Source organism: Sitodiplosis mosellana, unplaced genomic scaffold (genome assembly GCF_009176505.1).
Source record: "Sitodiplosis mosellana isolate CC-2019 unplaced genomic scaffold, AAFC_SMos_1.0 Smas_scaffold_6226, whole genome shotgun sequence".
NCBI classification, from domain to species: Eukaryota; Metazoa; Arthropoda; class Insecta; order Diptera; family Cecidomyiidae; genus Sitodiplosis; species Sitodiplosis mosellana.
Genome location: NW_022601467.1, coordinates 1,160,108 through 1,176,998, shown reverse-complemented (window position 1 = coordinate 1,176,998; position 16,891 = coordinate 1,160,108). Strand labels below are relative to the sequence as shown.

The 16,891-nt window shown below is 31.4% G+C and overlaps 1 protein-coding gene and 1 non-coding gene across 48 annotated transcripts in view; one reads left to right on the top strand and one right to left on the bottom strand.

Annotated features, from left to right (window-relative positions):
* LOC129579078 (heterogeneous nuclear ribonucleoprotein R) overlaps positions 1–13,748 on the top strand; it is a 41,533-nt gene extending 27,785 nt beyond the window's left edge. For 22 of the 47 annotated variants that reach the window (XM_055468680.1, XM_055468679.1, XM_055468693.1 and 19 more), the window contains 2 exons: positions 390–573; positions 5,064–13,748. In XM_055468680.1, coding sequence (XP_055324655.1) covers positions 390–573; positions 5,064–5,245 — 366 coding nt within the window. In that variant the 3' untranslated portion in view covers positions 5,246–13,748. The remainder of the gene's footprint in view (positions 1–389; positions 574–5,063) is intronic. The other 25 variants (XM_055468709.1, XM_055468716.1, XM_055468715.1 and 22 more) reach the window with 8 other exon arrangements.
* A 2,270-nt stretch (positions 13,749–16,018) lies between these two features.
* LOC129579513 (5S ribosomal RNA) lies at positions 16,019–16,137 on the bottom strand. The gene has a single exon (XR_008689238.1). It is a non-coding gene; the product is annotated as a 5S ribosomal RNA (ribosomal RNA).
* Between the last annotated feature and the right edge of the window lie 754 nt (positions 16,138–16,891).

Below are 16,891 nucleotides of genomic sequence, written 5' to 3'. Positions count from 1 at the left end.
GTGTGCGAAATTTCTGTGCCCAAATCAAAATTTCTAGACCAAAAGAAAACTGAACTACCGCTTTGTGTCTTCGATTTGCATCCTCCTACTCTTTGTTCAGTATTTCATTCGTTGCCGTTTTTTTCTTTTCATCAAATACAAAGCAATGATGCAAATGACAACTAGTGAAAAAAGCAAACTTTTTTTTGAAAAAAACTTTCGATCGTTGAATAATATTTTTTCAAAAACAAAAAAAAAACTAGATAGGGAATTGAAAAACAATTGAATCAATGTCCAACTTAAACAGTCATTTACGAACAAACAATTCTAAAAAAAAAATTTGAACAAAAAAAATTCCAATCAACCAACCAAACTAAATATAAATCCTAATCGAATGTGCTACTGTGTAGGGAGTTGGTCATTGTCGTGGAATCATAGTGCCTTCCCGAGCCGTTGGGCTCCGTGGCATCAATCTGGAGGAATTACCTCAACGTCTCAACGTGGTAGCTCCAATAACCGCGGCTTACCGTGGAATACAAGCACATCTCAACGTTCGTGGCACTCAGCGAGGCAAGCCACTGCCAAATACAACAGGTGAGAGTACATCCAGACCGATAACGAACAAAAAACATATATAGACAATCAAAAACAAAAACCAAAACCAAAATTAAAACAACAACCAAAACTAAAATGAGTAAAAACCAAACCAAACCAAACCCAAACCAAACCAAAAAAAACAACAACAACAACAACAACAACACAACAAACCAGACAAAACCAATTTACAATCAAAAACCAAATATCAATGTGCAAAACGGCCTATTGACATTGTCTTTTCTAATTGGACATTTTTTGTTTTGATCTTCTTTCTGTGTGCTCTTCTGTCAATAAGCCAGCCATTCGTGAAGAATCCTGCACAGTTTAGTATTGATCTGTTCCGAGATTTATGCGGTTTAGACATCCAAATCGAATCCGATTCAGTCGTCGGAACGAAACAAAACAAAATGCATGGCCGAACCTGTGTTGACACATTCGATGATTGTGACGTGCGCGCACACACCAATTCCAAAATTTAATCTCAATGTAACCATTTTTAAAAGACAACAACCAAAATCGTTTATAAATATTTAATATACAAAACGGCGACTTGAGAACCGTTAGGGTTCCATAAAAACACATGAATCAGTGTTGAGTCGAAATGAAGCACTTTGATTTCAACAACAATAACAAACAAACCAAATTATATCCATGAAATGTGAAAAATATCATTCCTGTAATCGAACACACACACACACACACACACACACACAAACACTTTTTTGAATCATTTTCAAATCCAACATTGTTATCGTCAAACAAAACATGAGCTCAGAATGTTATCAAAAGAAATATATAAAGAAATTGACGCCATAGGTTTAAGCTTAATATAAATATACATTCTTCTCAATTGCGAGGGTTTTTTTTTGGCTAGTAAACACAAAAATAATATATTTTTTTTTTTAATTGAACCGCTTTTATTCCCATTGATCCCCACATATAATTTTATGCCTGTCTGTCAATCTTCTCTTAGCTTTTCACCACTTCGTTACAAGCACTATCCGACGTAGTTGAGATTTGTATGAATGTTCAATTCGAATTGCCGAGTCAAATTGCTTAAATGACTCCGATATTTCATTTACTTAGGGTGTACCAAGATCCAGGCGAAATAGAAAAGAACAAACGAATCGCATCTGGTGCGGAAGATCGGTGTTTTTTTTTGTTCTCAATTTAGCTTTTGTTAGAACAGGTTTTTTTCTTGCATGTGTGATATCTTTTGTCCAGAAAAAAAGACTCAAATATTAGCTTTAATGGACATTTCATTGGTGAATCATGGCAGCCTTTAGCATGTGATTTTATTCACAATAAATTGGATAGAGAGCTCTATCCAATTCATTGTTCTCATGCAAACCGATACTATCCTCTGTTGAAACACCAATTATGCGCTTATGAATCGATTCCTGTTTGCAAAATTTACCATTTAATGAATTTAATTGAATTATTGTCATGGAGACAGAAATGTATGCATAGGCATAATCTGCGTGTTCGAAAATCAAACAATGACGGATACAGAGCGAGAGAGTGAAAGTGAGACCTCGGAAATTTCAATGGAATTTCGATGTGTGTGAGCGATGGGTGTGCAACAGTGTTTGAATTTTGATTGGTGCACATAGTGCAATTGTCAAATGAAATTTGACGCATTTTTGAGCGGTAATCTTAGGAAGAGTTGAAGAGTTCAAGCTGACGACAAAATAAATAATGATTTTGATGCTGGAAATATTTGAATGTTCACACCAAAAACCAAAACAAACCAAAAAGTACATGTTTTTTTGAATATGATTGGCCTATTTTTGTCAATTTTCGCGACAAAAACAAAATAAGGAACTGGGATTGAATAACTAGCACAAATACAAACATTCAAAAATAATCTAACCATACACATTTTTTTTTTATATGCAAACAAATTGTTCATATTGTTTCTTTGTTTGTTGGTTTTTATTTGAAAAACTTTTTTTTTCTCTCTCTCTTAAATTCCATTTATTATAATCCAGTAAAAGCAACAATATAAATCGAATAAAATCTCAGCAAATTAATTGTACGCTGTTTAACACATTAATTACATAGTCTTTATTTAATTTACATTGAATTACCCGGCAAACTAATAATTCAAATAAGACATCTGCTATATAGACAAATTGTTTGATTCCGTGTGATTAATGTAAAATAAATGTGCAAAACGTTACGACGGGACGGCAAAATGGGCCGTGTCCATATTCCGTTTTTAACTATGTATGTGTGTTTGTTTTAATCCAATATTTGTTATTATGTTGGCGTTTGTCTCTTTGGATTGTTCACATGGAGTTGCCGTTGTTCCACTTTACAAAAATGAAATGAAAAATCGCTTCAGCGACCATTAATCATTAACTTTAAAAACTCCTGAAACAAATGACAAAAAATCATATGAGCAAAGAATGATTTAAAATCGCTTCAATGTGAAAACATACTGAAGAACCAAGAAACACATTAGCAAACAAACAATGAGAGAACATTACAATGTGGTGTCAATTCTTCTTCTTTCACACACACACACACACACACTCAACAAACGCATAGTGAATTTAACAAATAAGTGTAGCGATTTTCCAAATATCTTATCAAATTGCACCATTGAATGCCGATTCATTTGAACAGCCGACAATTATTTATGTTTCATTTAGTACTTTTTTCAATCATTCGTCCTTTTTCGTTCTGTTTCTTTTCAATTTCTTTTTGAATTATAACCGCTTCAAATATTGGGATTGATTTGAAATAGTGTTTAAACAATGTAGCCATCATTTCGATCTATTCTCATGATTATTTGTGTTTTTCATTAATTTACTCACACACACACACACACACACACACACACACACAATTGTCTTATTGCTCCTGATTTTTGTTGGATTTCTTGCATCAATCACAAAAAACACACACAAACACAAACGAAAACAAACAAAAAATCAATATAAAATACAACACTTGCATTACATTTCGAATAACATTCATTCAAAGCTGCCAAACACATAATCCACTATCCATTAATGCTTGACTTATTTTCTGTGTAGAATTTCATGTAAACAATGAAATGAACTAGAATAAAATGGTGCGCAACGACACCTTTGGTGTAAGCGCTTGATGTTTATTTTACGCTAATCTCCTGCCAAATCATGCTTTTAATCCTTTCATGCAATTAATAGCGACCTAAAGCTATTAAGGAATTAGTGTGACTATACTGCGCGTGGTGGGGGTTTTCTCTCTCTCTTTAATATGAAAATTTGGCGCAAAGACGCCTTGAACTCATGTTCAAATTGCACAAACGATCCATCGTTAACGTGGCGCTTCACTTTTACATTCACTTATCCCATTGCCCAACGATATTTTTCGTGCAAACCTTTTCTGACAATAGTGTGGCTCAGTGTTTGGACATTTTGCTTTGAGCCAAGCCGGACGTGTGTATTTCAGTAGGTGCCTGCAACATAACAGTCGTTCCGGCATGTGTTGTCAAGACAATAAAACTGGTTGATTTGATCAATAAATATTCAAACATGTTCAAATTTCATCACCCTAGCCAAATGCACACACTTTTACACCGTCTTTTCATCAACACACACATACACTCTTAATACACATATTTGTTACTTTTTTTTAAGAAATTATTCTTTAAAATATCAATAATCATATATTAATGCTCTAATCTCAAGCCCGTTTTGCATATTCAACATTTTGTTTGGTTTTTGTTTCAAATGCATATATTTGTTTCGACTCCACATTCTTGACGTTATTTTTTGTTACCATCTTCTTTAATTATAACATAATTTGTTGATTTTCGGTTGTTACGCCAATGATCAACATCGGCAATTGCCATATTTAATGTTGACGCTGCTTAATTTTTCATTTAAATAATATGTCTTTTTTGTTTCGTTTCAACTCATTGGTTAAAACTGATACTTTTACTCTTCCTTCACACTATTCAAAAATTAGTTTCCTCCAAACCAATTGTTTTTTATTCATGTTTTTTGTTTCGGTCAAACCAATTATTTGTCTTATTTTTAATTTTCCCCTTTTTTCGATTTGGTTTATTTTATATATATTATTTCGAATGAGGTCAATCAGTTCTCGTTTTCTATCAAATGAAACGATTATTCCGAAAAGAAAAGCCAACAACTTAATTATGGATATACGACCAGTGATTTTTGAACCAATTCACGTTCAATGTGTATCTGTAATTGGATCGTAGCGAAGAGATATATATAAATCAAATACGATACGATACAAATTACATATACATCAAACGCTTGAAATCTAATATTACCATTATTGTTATTATTAATTATACCAAAACAAAAATTTAGAACAGAAAAAAAAAAAACGAAATCCACCAAAAGAGATGACAATTTTGTTTCCATCTTGAATAGTATGCTTTGTTTCTTTCGTTAATCGATTTTTGTTTTTTGTTTCCGCTTTTATTTTGTTCTTTTCTTTTCCTTTCATTTTGAATGAAAATATAGTAGTCGGTAAACGTAAATTTGATGGCGGTCACCAAAATCCAGGGGATCCAAAGCGACGTTACGCAAGTGGCTTAATTTTAGGAAATGGTGGAAATAATTGGGGAAGTCAACCGTTGCCTCAACAACCATTGGGTGCGAATGGCGAACAATGGTACACGGACACATATGCAGCTTGGAGTTAAAAGGAAAATAATAACTTTTTTTTTTTAACAAAAACAATTCATAAAATAATGATGTAAAATCACAATAACACGTTTCGAAACTTGTTTGAGGAGAAGACAAAAAAACACATTTTTGAAGAAAAAAGAACAAAACAAATAATAAACAACATACATACACACACATACACATCTTTGTTTGTGTAGCTGTACGAAGAAAACTAAGCATACAAAATCTAGACAAAAAAAAAACGAAAAGAAGAAAAAAAAGTTGAAATTTATGAAATTAAAACCGATGGACTGCGGAAAATTCGCCTAATTTCGTATTTTTGGTAGTTTATTTGTTTTGACAGAAATAGCGTCTATGTGATTTTTCGTGTCTCACTTTAATAATTACACATAATCCTTTTTCTCTATTTCTTCTTCTTATTTTTACTTTTAATAATTTTAAAATTACACACACATGATAGTTTTTAAAAGTTTTCAATAGATCCATAGGTGATAAAAGAAGAAAAAAAAACACATACAAACTCTCTTCACAATACAAATACATCAACAACAACAACGATAACGTTAGCAACAACAAAAACAGAAACAAACACATAATATCCACCATTTCCATTTTGTTTATGTTATTTGATTTTTCTATCTCAAATACGTTTACTTCTTTCTTTTTTTAATTACATAGTTAAATAGAATCACACAGCAAAAAATTTGAATCAGCGAAAACAATAGAAACTGATTGATGAAAAAAAAAAAAAATTATTTGCGAAAAAAACAAACCAGATCAGATTACAGTTTTGGGATTCATAATTAATATTTCAATTTTTATGTTTTTCTTTTATTTTATTTTTATGCATGTACTTTTCTTTTTCTCTTTTTTAACACACTCTTTTCTTTTCTCCTTAAAAATAATTTAGACTTTAATGTTAACTTCTATTTATATTGGCAAAAAAATACATGAAAAAAGCCCAATCGATTAAGCAACAAAAAAAAATTCGTTTTGACATTTAAAAAAAAAATAATCAAGCATACAATCGAAATGAAAAGCTGATTTGTCCTGAAATACGTACACATATGATAAATTCATAAACGAAAAAGTAGAAAAAAAAAACACAAAATAATGAACTGCAACTGAAAAGCATACAAATCCAACTAAGAAGAAATCCAAAAAAAAAAGAAACAAAACAGAAAAAACACACACACATAATAGAGGAAGCTATCGGCATCAATTGCCATTTGAATCATTTGTATGATAAATCACTGAGTTCATCTCATTTTTTTTCTTTCCATCAGTGGACTGATTTAGTTTAATATAGTCGTTTTTCTTTGAATTTTCTTGCTAGCTTTTCCAAAGAATCGGAAAATCCAATACTTTTTTTTTTCTTTGACATTCTAATCACAACAGCCACGAAATGTTACACAAACACACACTGTTTATTTCGACCATAATTAAGTGAATGCGCGTATGTTATGTGCCCTTCAGTTCCCAGATTTGATGCACAATTTTCATTTCATCTCTTTTGCTCCATTTGTTGGGCAATATTCCAACATACTTCCACCCTCCCCTCTTCCCCAAAACAAAAACACATGTACACATAAAATACACATTGCTCGTTAATGAGAGTTCAACACGAGCCTGTACTACGTTGAGCTCTGCAGCCATATCTACTGTTGGCCGTAACATAGCCCAATTTTTTTTTTCATCTCATGTGTTGTTTTCTTTATATTATTTCTATTTTCTTTTACGAAAAATCCTCAAAAAAATGTTTGTTATTATGTTACGTTCGTGTTTGAATCCAATGATTTTATTGTTTCTTTATAGAAAGAAAAAAATGATATTGAATAAGGACAATATATGTTTTTATGCAAATGAAATGAAGAAAAAAACACTACTGATGTAATCAATAAATTATTTAGAAATAGAAAGTGCGTTCGAAACCCCGATAGAAAGGCAAAACAGAAATTATAAAAACGACACGAATCAATCGACGAAAGAAAGGTTCAATCCTCGGAGTCCATTTTTAGACATTTTGGAATTTTTTTCCAAAAAAAAAACAGAATTCGGTAGTTGTATCAAAAACTATATACATAGGAGTTTACAAGATAAAAAAACTAATAAAATAAACAAAAAAAATACACGTTCTGAAAAAAAAATAAACAGCAAATTGTGAAAGAGCATCCGCATCGAAACTTTGATTCGCTAATAATCTGTGCGATCCGAATGCATCGCCCAATATTTTTTTCTCTATCATTGGCGCTCAGTGTTCAGTGTTCATTAAGTCTTAGTGAATAAACAAAAGAAAAACAAGTGAATATTTCTATACATATTACATAATAATATTCGAATTTATATCATTCTTAATTTCTAAGATTTGTATCGTTTTTTTTTGTCGCAAATAAAAGATAATAAAAAAAATGACAAAAAATTTAAAGCAGATAAACACATATTTTTCTAGGATTTCTTTAGATTGTATTTAAAATTTATTCGAGGCGAACTACTATTCTATTAAAAAACATACAGAATTTAGGAAGTAATCAGAAAACATTTTTCAAAATAAAAACATAAAAATTTGAGAGAAAAAAATGCGATAGAAAAGAGAAAGGACTCGAAATCGCATACATATACAAAATATCGCTAAGATCCTGAACACTTGATTCATTCTCGAAAAACAGTATGACATGCATTTCTGAGTCCTTTAAGCGTAGACACTCGTATAATCGATACATCCAACAGGAAAGAACTAATAAGAATATAGATATAAACAAACAATAATATTACGGTAACGATTTCTAGAGAGAGAGAGGGCGAAAAAAGAGGAATGGATTAGTTTGAAAATTAAGCACACATTTAGACTCACTACACCCATCCCACACTCAAACAACTACAACAGCAACATAACAACAACAAAAAATTACAACATTTACCGTCAATTTAATCAGTTTTTCAAGTAAATCGTTTTATTTATTTTTTTCTTTTCATTTTGTTGTCGAAAAAAATCACTCCAATTTGCTGTATACGGAGCCATATTTCACATATATGGCCTCCTCTTCATCTCACTTGCTACATACATATGTTTTGTTCAATCTTATTTCCGAAATGGAAAAGTAAAAAAAAACAAATTTATAAAATATAACGAGAAAAATTTGTTAGTCTTACGAACAGCTAGATGAAAATGTCATGTAAGCAATATTGTAAACTCGGAATAAGAGGAAGGAAAGGAGAAAAGAAGCAAAACTAAAACGAAAATATTACGGTAGCGTCGCTTTCAATGATCCACAATGGTGTCAAACCAACAGATATATTAGTAGAACAACAACACCAACAACAACAGAACAAACGAATTGTATTGATGCATGCGCCACAAACCCTGTGCTCATGCTTAAATTTTAGTTTGTTTAGTTAGAATTAACTATGACTAGAGAGAGAAAGAGACATACGAACCCTAGCATCAAGAGATAAAAACCAAGTTTAGTTCTAAATGCGAAAAATTAAATTGATAATAATAATTAATGAAACAAAACAAAAACATTTTTCTAAAAGCGATTTCAAAATGATCACGAGTCACGAAAACGAATAAAAAATCCCAAAATAATGTGTACACAACTTCGTATTTGAGGAAGCCTACTAAAAAGAAGAACAAACACAAGAAAGTAAATTCAAACAACTGATTTAATTTGGAATGAATTCACGAGCTATTAAAATTTCATTTATTTTTTTTTTTTTTTGAAAAAACGACTCGAAAGTTGATAAACGAATCGTACAATTTTTCGATTGATTATTTGAAAATAAGGAATCAAGAGAGAGAGAGAATGATTATGCACATTGCACATATCTCAGTTGAGCGGCTTACGATATTTGTATGAGCGTAGGATGACTATAAATATAAACAAAAACAAAAATCGATGCGGAATAAAAAAACGAAATGAAAATTAAACAAAGAATTACAAAAAAAGTAAATTAACAAGTAATACTGCGGATATTATTAAATTAAAGTTGCTTCACAAAATGAAAAATTTTATGCGCATAAAACTTCAGCCATTATAATTTCTTTTTTTTTGTCAACTTCTCGATACAATGCGATGATTCTTATTCATTGAGAAAATCGCTGACGAATTTCGAAATAGATATGTTCGTGCAAAAGCTTATGTTTTTTTAACAAACAAAAAATGTTTAATGTGAGCAATAAAACGTTTAAAAATAATTCAAGGAGATGTTTTAATTCTAAGAAATAATAAAATCAAACCGGTTTCTAAAACACATTTTATTTTTTTTTTCTACTCCTTTTTGAGTTTTCTATGTAACCTATAGGCAGAAGAGTTTTTATTTGCGAGAGAGAGAGAGAGAGAGAATAAAATAAAACCATGAGATAAACACAGACAGAATGAATAATTCGATATACACTATCTGGCGACGATGAACAGAATAACTAGAATTGAAGATGAATAAAATAATTAAAAAAATAACGAAATATTTCTGACTTAAAGTTGAGAAAACTGTGTGAATTTTTTTTTTTTTTTTTTGAAAATGATTTTCTTGGTGCTGCTTTGCTAAAGCAACTCGGCCTCATTTGGACGCATACCCCCAAAAAAAAAACCATCATATTATATCTATTTGATTGTTTCTTTTGTTTGAATTAACAAATAAAGGCAAACTTTTTACTAAGCCCAGACCGAAATTTGAACACGAAACGGTGAAACAAACAAATTGCTAACCAAATGGAATGAGAAAAAAAAGAACGAATACAACAATTTCTTACAACACACAATCAGACCGACATTCATCCATTCAACATACAACAAAAAAAAAACATACTAAATAAATGACATACAGCGAATATGATCTGGATGACGATCACAGTACAGGTCAAGGTTCGATAACAGCCATCCGCATAAATATTATTGAACAAAAACCGAAATAAAAGATGAAACTAAAAATCCCCCGACAACACAATCAAATGGTATCCACACGAATCACATACACACACAAACATACACGCAAATCCCCCGTTCCATCAAACATATTGGTTTTATGGTGCCCATAAAAAGCTGCCTTATAAAAGCAAGTGGGAGAAAAGACTGAAAAAAAAAAACAAAATATTAAATGAAAAGTAACATTAATGAAATTAACTATTATGAAAGTCAACGTAAGAGTAATTATCTAACATTATTTACATTTATCTATATATACAATGTATAAAAACATTCGTACATTTGGACCGGCCATCGAACGCAGAAGGGGAAAATTCGCCGAGAACAATTCACCACTTCCGCAATTTGGTCCGTTGTGATTGGAAAATGTTGATTCTTTTTTCTTCTTTTCGTTTCGAAAACACTGCTATCTCCAAATTCCCAAATGCTTCGTTCATATGTTGAAAATAACCAATTTCTTTCAATTTGTCAATATTCTTATTTTCTGTGCGCGAATTTTCACATTTTGCGTTTGACGATATTTTTTGTTTTTCAAATGCCTACATTTATTGAGGAAAAAAGAAACACACACAAGTCCGAGTATCTAACGGATGGCCCAATTCGCAAAGTAAACATGGGACGATATTTACCTACAATGTTCGCGCATATACTTGCGATAAAAAAAAATAAGAAAATACGATGCAGTAACGGAGAAATTAATTTAGGCTTAGATGTTCGTTTGTAATTTTCAACACCTAGTGTAGCGGATGATTAATCAGTAAATAAGTTACAATGTTATAACAGAGGGAACGAACAAAATGAGTCTTGACTCCTGAAATTGCGGCATTTTAATACAAAATGTTCCGTTGCGCTCCCATATGTTTCCCTGTCAGACTGCTCCCATTTTTAAGATCAATCTATGCTTTTATGTACATATATCAGAACGAACCATGTGAAGTTCATTCAATTTATTGGAATCTATTCAGGACTCGCCCCGTTTTAATCGCGAAATATGATTGTCGCTGCGAAATTGACGACGAGACGTGAGAAAAACACTCTGTTTTCTCGGTAACACACACACACAGAGAGAGATAGAGTAAAATAAAATGAGATACGATCCTTGCCAAGGCCTATGTTCATAAGACTAATTGTATTTTGAGGATTTTATATATATTTAATTTAATGTTCGCATAGTTTAGAACGAAACAAGGCGCTTTCCCCCTCCTCAGAACACTTTCTTTGCTTCTTTGCGAGCACAACTTTCCTTTTAACTTCTAAGCATCTTCAATAATAATTGTTACTGTCAACAATATTCTGGTTGAGATTTTTTATATAAATATTTATGACATAGATCCTTTGATGGAGTATCTGCTTAAGTTTATAGTTTCTTTTTTAGAACAACATACACACAGAGACATACAAATCATTTGTTTTATGTTCATTTCTTTTTTCTCAAATAATTTGTTCCGATGTGAATGATTCGCTAGAACTGGATAATGCAAAATAGGAGTCGGTTACAAATTTACATTTTCTGATTGCATACGGAATTATTAGTTTTTCTTGATAAGAAGCATAGCAACTTTTTAAAAGTCAATGAAATTTTTAAAAGAAAAACATAAATTGTAAGTTTTGTATATTTCTAATTTTTGCGCGACAAAAGAATCAGAGTTTAGCTCTGTGATTCTTATCAGAAAACGATAATTTGTATGGAATGAGGGAAATGCTTGGATGAAATTCCATTGGCATTTAAATGAAACATTGTCTAAAGTGTGGTTCAATGCAGTTATCCTTTAAATGTGCAACATTGATCAATTAAAATGGCGAGTGGTACACAGTTGTCATATATCGCATGTGCTGTGTGACTTGACTACGGATACAATTCAAATTGGATTGAATATGTAAAAAATAAAGAAGAAAAATTGCGGAAAAAAAAAGATAAAATCATGCTGCTGTTGTCCATTTAAATGTTTCATCAAGGATTTTGTTTATGCTTAAATTGGTCGGCCGGCGACGTTAGGGAAAATTGGCAATTGAAAATAGGATGCATCGCGAATCGGAGTTTTTTTTTTTAACGTATTAAGATTGAACTGTCCAAATGTCCAAGTACATGCTCACGTTATTTGTTGGTTAGTTTATTTTTTTTTCATTCTAATACTATTTGTCACATCGTGTACATAAAACTACTAAATAGTGTAATTTTGAATTTTAAGCGAACCCAATACATTTAACAACAAATTACTGAAGAAATGAGAAACAAGGAACTGAAATTGTTCGAACGTAAATTAGGAAAGATTTGCTATATCACATCTTGCCGAAGAGAATTTGAATTGAGTGGGTATTTTTCGAGGAAATTGAAAAAAAATACCACGGTTTGTATTTACATATATTGCGTACGAAGCAGTGAAATTTATACGTGCGAACCACAACATTCGGATTATCATCGGAAAAATATCTACACAATGCAATTTCTAACGGTAGAATTTTGTTAGAGGTGTGTAAATTAGCGAAAACCAAGGACCGGGATTAAAACAACTCTTTTTATACAATGGAAACGAACAAGAAAAACACATACACGGTATATAAGATTCAAGTTGACATATTTTAAACGCTATCAGACGAAGAGACACTAAATAACGACCGTAACAATAATGATTAATGATACTGAATTATTTGTCATGTAGAAGTTAAATACATTTCATACACACACACACGGAGAGAAAAAACGAAGAAGGAGAACAGTATAGGATTTAAAAACCTAAATAAAATAGAAATTAGATTAGGAATGAACTAGCATTTAAGTAACATTTAGTAGATGCGTAGTAATTTGTTGTGTGGAATAAGTAAGCGGAAGGGGTTAATTTAAAAGAAGACGAAAAAACACAGAAGAAATAACATAACTTTGTTGTTTAAAACTTAAAAAAAAAGAAGATGAAGCATTTGCAAATAATGTGATGAATTGATTTAGCCAACACATAATTCACACAATTTCATTAACGAATCCGAATGATGTCGACGAATAGCGCAAATGCGAAACACATCAACCTTGTTTTTGTTGTGTTGATTTTGAACAAAATTTCGAATAATAATTCAAATCAAGAGAGATAAAAACAAACGATATCACATCAGTCTGTCAAACAAACACACAATTTTTTTATTGTATTTGTTTGGTAGATTTGGGCAATGAATGTATGCGCATCGATGAATTCATTTTGTATGAAACCGACGGTCGATTTTTGTTTTTCTTCACAACCTAACCACCCCCCCCTGTTTTGTATGGCTCAATTATCGAAACGGGAGAAAATTCCGGAAGGAAAAAAAGATGGTGACAATGATAAAAACGAAAATGATGATGATGATGAATGAATAAAGTTCACGATGAAAAATTCGTATGTATAAAATAAAACACGTTGACTGACGAATGCAAACAACGTAACTTGGAACGTTTATCTTTTTTTTTTTATATAAATTTCAATGGATTTCTTATGAAATTTTTCATAAAAACTAAAACATTAGATCGCTTAAATTGTAAGAAGAATATTAGTGACACACAAAAAAAAAACCACCACACATCCTAATCGAAACTTGAAATTTAAGAGAAGAAAAATACAAACGAAAATAGAAGAAGAAGAAGAAGAAGAAGAAGAAGAAGAAGAAGAAGAAGAAGAGAAAAAACTGGCACTAAAAATACCATCAAACAAACTACCACAATGCACATAGCCACAAGACACATACAACCAATATGCAAGGAAAAAAAAATAGACAAGCATTATGAACGAGAGCATTTAGTTCAGTTTTGCGACAATATCTGTTCTGTTATAGCTCATCTAACATTTAAACAAACAAAACAAGTTGATTTATTTATTTTGTTTTCCAATTCGCATTTGCATTCGAAGAAGAGGGAGAAACTGTGGAAAACAAATTCATATATTAAAAAAAGGAATTAAAGAAGATCGACATTCTTATTAATAAATCTCACTATGCATTAACCAATCATTTATTATTGATTTTTTTATTTTTAAATAAAGTAATAAGAAATTGTAATGAAATAAAAAAAAACTATGGCATTTTTATTTGTTATTCTGAACCTTTTCCAGACACATTTTCATAGTTCACTCGAAGCGGAAATATGCCCGACAAATGGTAAAATGATCGATAGTGAAAAAAAATTACGACCATCGAGTTTGTATGTAATCTTCAGTTCGTCATACTTTCCATAAACATTGAATGAGATGCGTATTGATTTCACAATTGATATTGCACAGCTGTGGCCATGGATTTTTGTAAAAACACCACCCTGAAATAAAAGAAGTTTCACTTATCGATGAGCATCAACCATCATGATTGTTGGTGTCTAATTAGATCACTTATGCATCGAACATTGTGCACACAACGATTAAAAGGTATGGAACAGCTTCAGTTGAAGTGATTTTTTTTACGATTTGTCATCACGCTGGTTATGTTTTGAGGTAAATTAACGTATACATGAATGAAATAAGACAAGCTATTATTCTAAGGTCCGATACTCCGAACATAAATCTTCAAAGTTGAGTTTTTCTTCATGTAGGCTAGACTAATCCCATAAAAAAATCCACATAAAAAATGTGCTCAAAATGTTCTCCAATCTCTATATAAGTATGGCTCACACCAACTTCACATCAAATTTGTGCTCATTTTTGGTGTAAGTCAGACTTTCACACCAAAAATTCCATACAAAACGAGCAAATTTTTGATGTGACTGACAATACAATGATAGGCAAGTTGTCGATATAAATGACCGTTGCAACGGCAAAACAGAAACATCATTTATTGCCAGTCACATCAAAAATGTGCTCGTTTTGTATGGAGTTTTTGGTGTGAAAATCTGACTCACACCAAAAATGAGCAAAAATTTGATGTGAAGTGAGCCATACTAATATGAGAGAACATTTTGAGCACATTTTTTATGTGGATTTTTTATGGGATATGATAGATTCTTTTATTCTAAATAAAAGTAAGTTAAATCCAACAATTTTCACCTTTACTATCTTCCATTTATCGTTCGTAGAATGGTTTAAGTTTTATAGTCGACTATAGATTTTTTTACTTGATGGAAAAATTTGGGAGAAATGGACATTTTTTTCGTCGTTAACTGTGGTACCGTAAAACTGAATACATAGCATAGAGGAATCATGATTTTTGTATGATGTCCAATGTTCTTGTAAATTTCGCTTTGTCCCGTCTACGAAATTTCGAATAAAACAACTTTTTTTTCTCAATCTGAAATCTATAAAAAGAATCAGTGGCCGCTAAAAGAAACGGTAAAGAAATATTCGATTGCGAATGGATGAGAAACTGAGCGTATTATTATTATCACTTTGAGCTAACAAATATCTTTGTTAACCCAAATATTTTGATTGGGATTCCGTCGAATGCAGTTTGTCAAAACGATCAGACTGTTTGTCAATGCAAAAACCATTGTTCTAAACCGTTGATTTGATGTTAATCAATGCAGTATGAAGGCGGAAAAATTGTCAAATGAAATATTGTGATCTACTAAATGTTGATGTTGAACGGAACGACTGTGATAAAACTCATTCATTTCAATTGCCACAAAGAATATTTTCGTACAAAGAAAGGCAGGCTTCAAATATGCATTCTGAATATGGAATGATTCCGATACGCTAAAGGCGTATCCTTTTCAAACGCAATCAAAGCACAAACACGTCAATCTTCATGATCATTCTTTTTCTTTAATTCAACTCAAATTTGATGCAAAGTTTTTTTTCCCAAACCAAACCCCTTATTCTTCTTAATGTGAATTTCGGCAAAAAAATCACTTCATTTAGCTGATAAATAAAAAAAATTGAATATTTAAATGGGATTAAAAATTATTAAGAAAAAAAAATGTGCCAACGACACATGGTGTTCCCAGACGGTCACCCATTCAAGTACTAACCATGCTCAATGCAGCTTAACTTCAGTGATCGGACGAGAACTGGTGCTTTTTACATGATATGGTCGTTAACGAATGAAAACAGCGGTTGTATGTAAGCGTGTCGCTAATTCTTAATGTGTCAGAGATATTGAATATACTCATCGTTCAATAAATTCATCGTTCGTCATTAATAAGAGAAAATACAAGAATTTAAAGAAGAAAATAATGCGTTCGTTTACATATTCTTCAGTTTCGATTTAAAATCAACCATTTTTTTTAAATCAATAGTTCTCCAAAATGTCACAATTTAAATGTCTTCTCATGAATATAGTGATGTCTTTTATCAATACAAAGACTAAAAACCCTATTATTTCTTTCGTTCAGTTTTTGTTATAGTGTACATTGCTTGTATTTCGTTCAATTACCGTTAAACACTTTCACTCAAACGAAAACCGTTTGACAGTTTGATGATGTGATTCCGTTTAATGACTGTATCAATTTTAACCGATTCAATATGGTCATCTATGTTTGCATTCAGAGCTAACTGTCAACGTCTCCGGTTTTGTTTAGATGAGTATTTCATTTTTAAGCAAAAATCACACAATTTTTTTGTATTACTCTCCGAACAGTTCGTTGGGTTTTTGAAAATAAAACATATTTTTCGTCAATTCAAGTTAAAAACATCAATTCTACGAAATAATCACGGAAACTACATCGATAATTTTGATCGCCGCTGTTTGAATTTGTTGATTTTGAAATGGAAACTCTGAAAAATTTCCAATTCGATTATTTTCAAATATTTTAATTGGAATTTCACTTTTGATCCCATTCCAATTGGGATTACA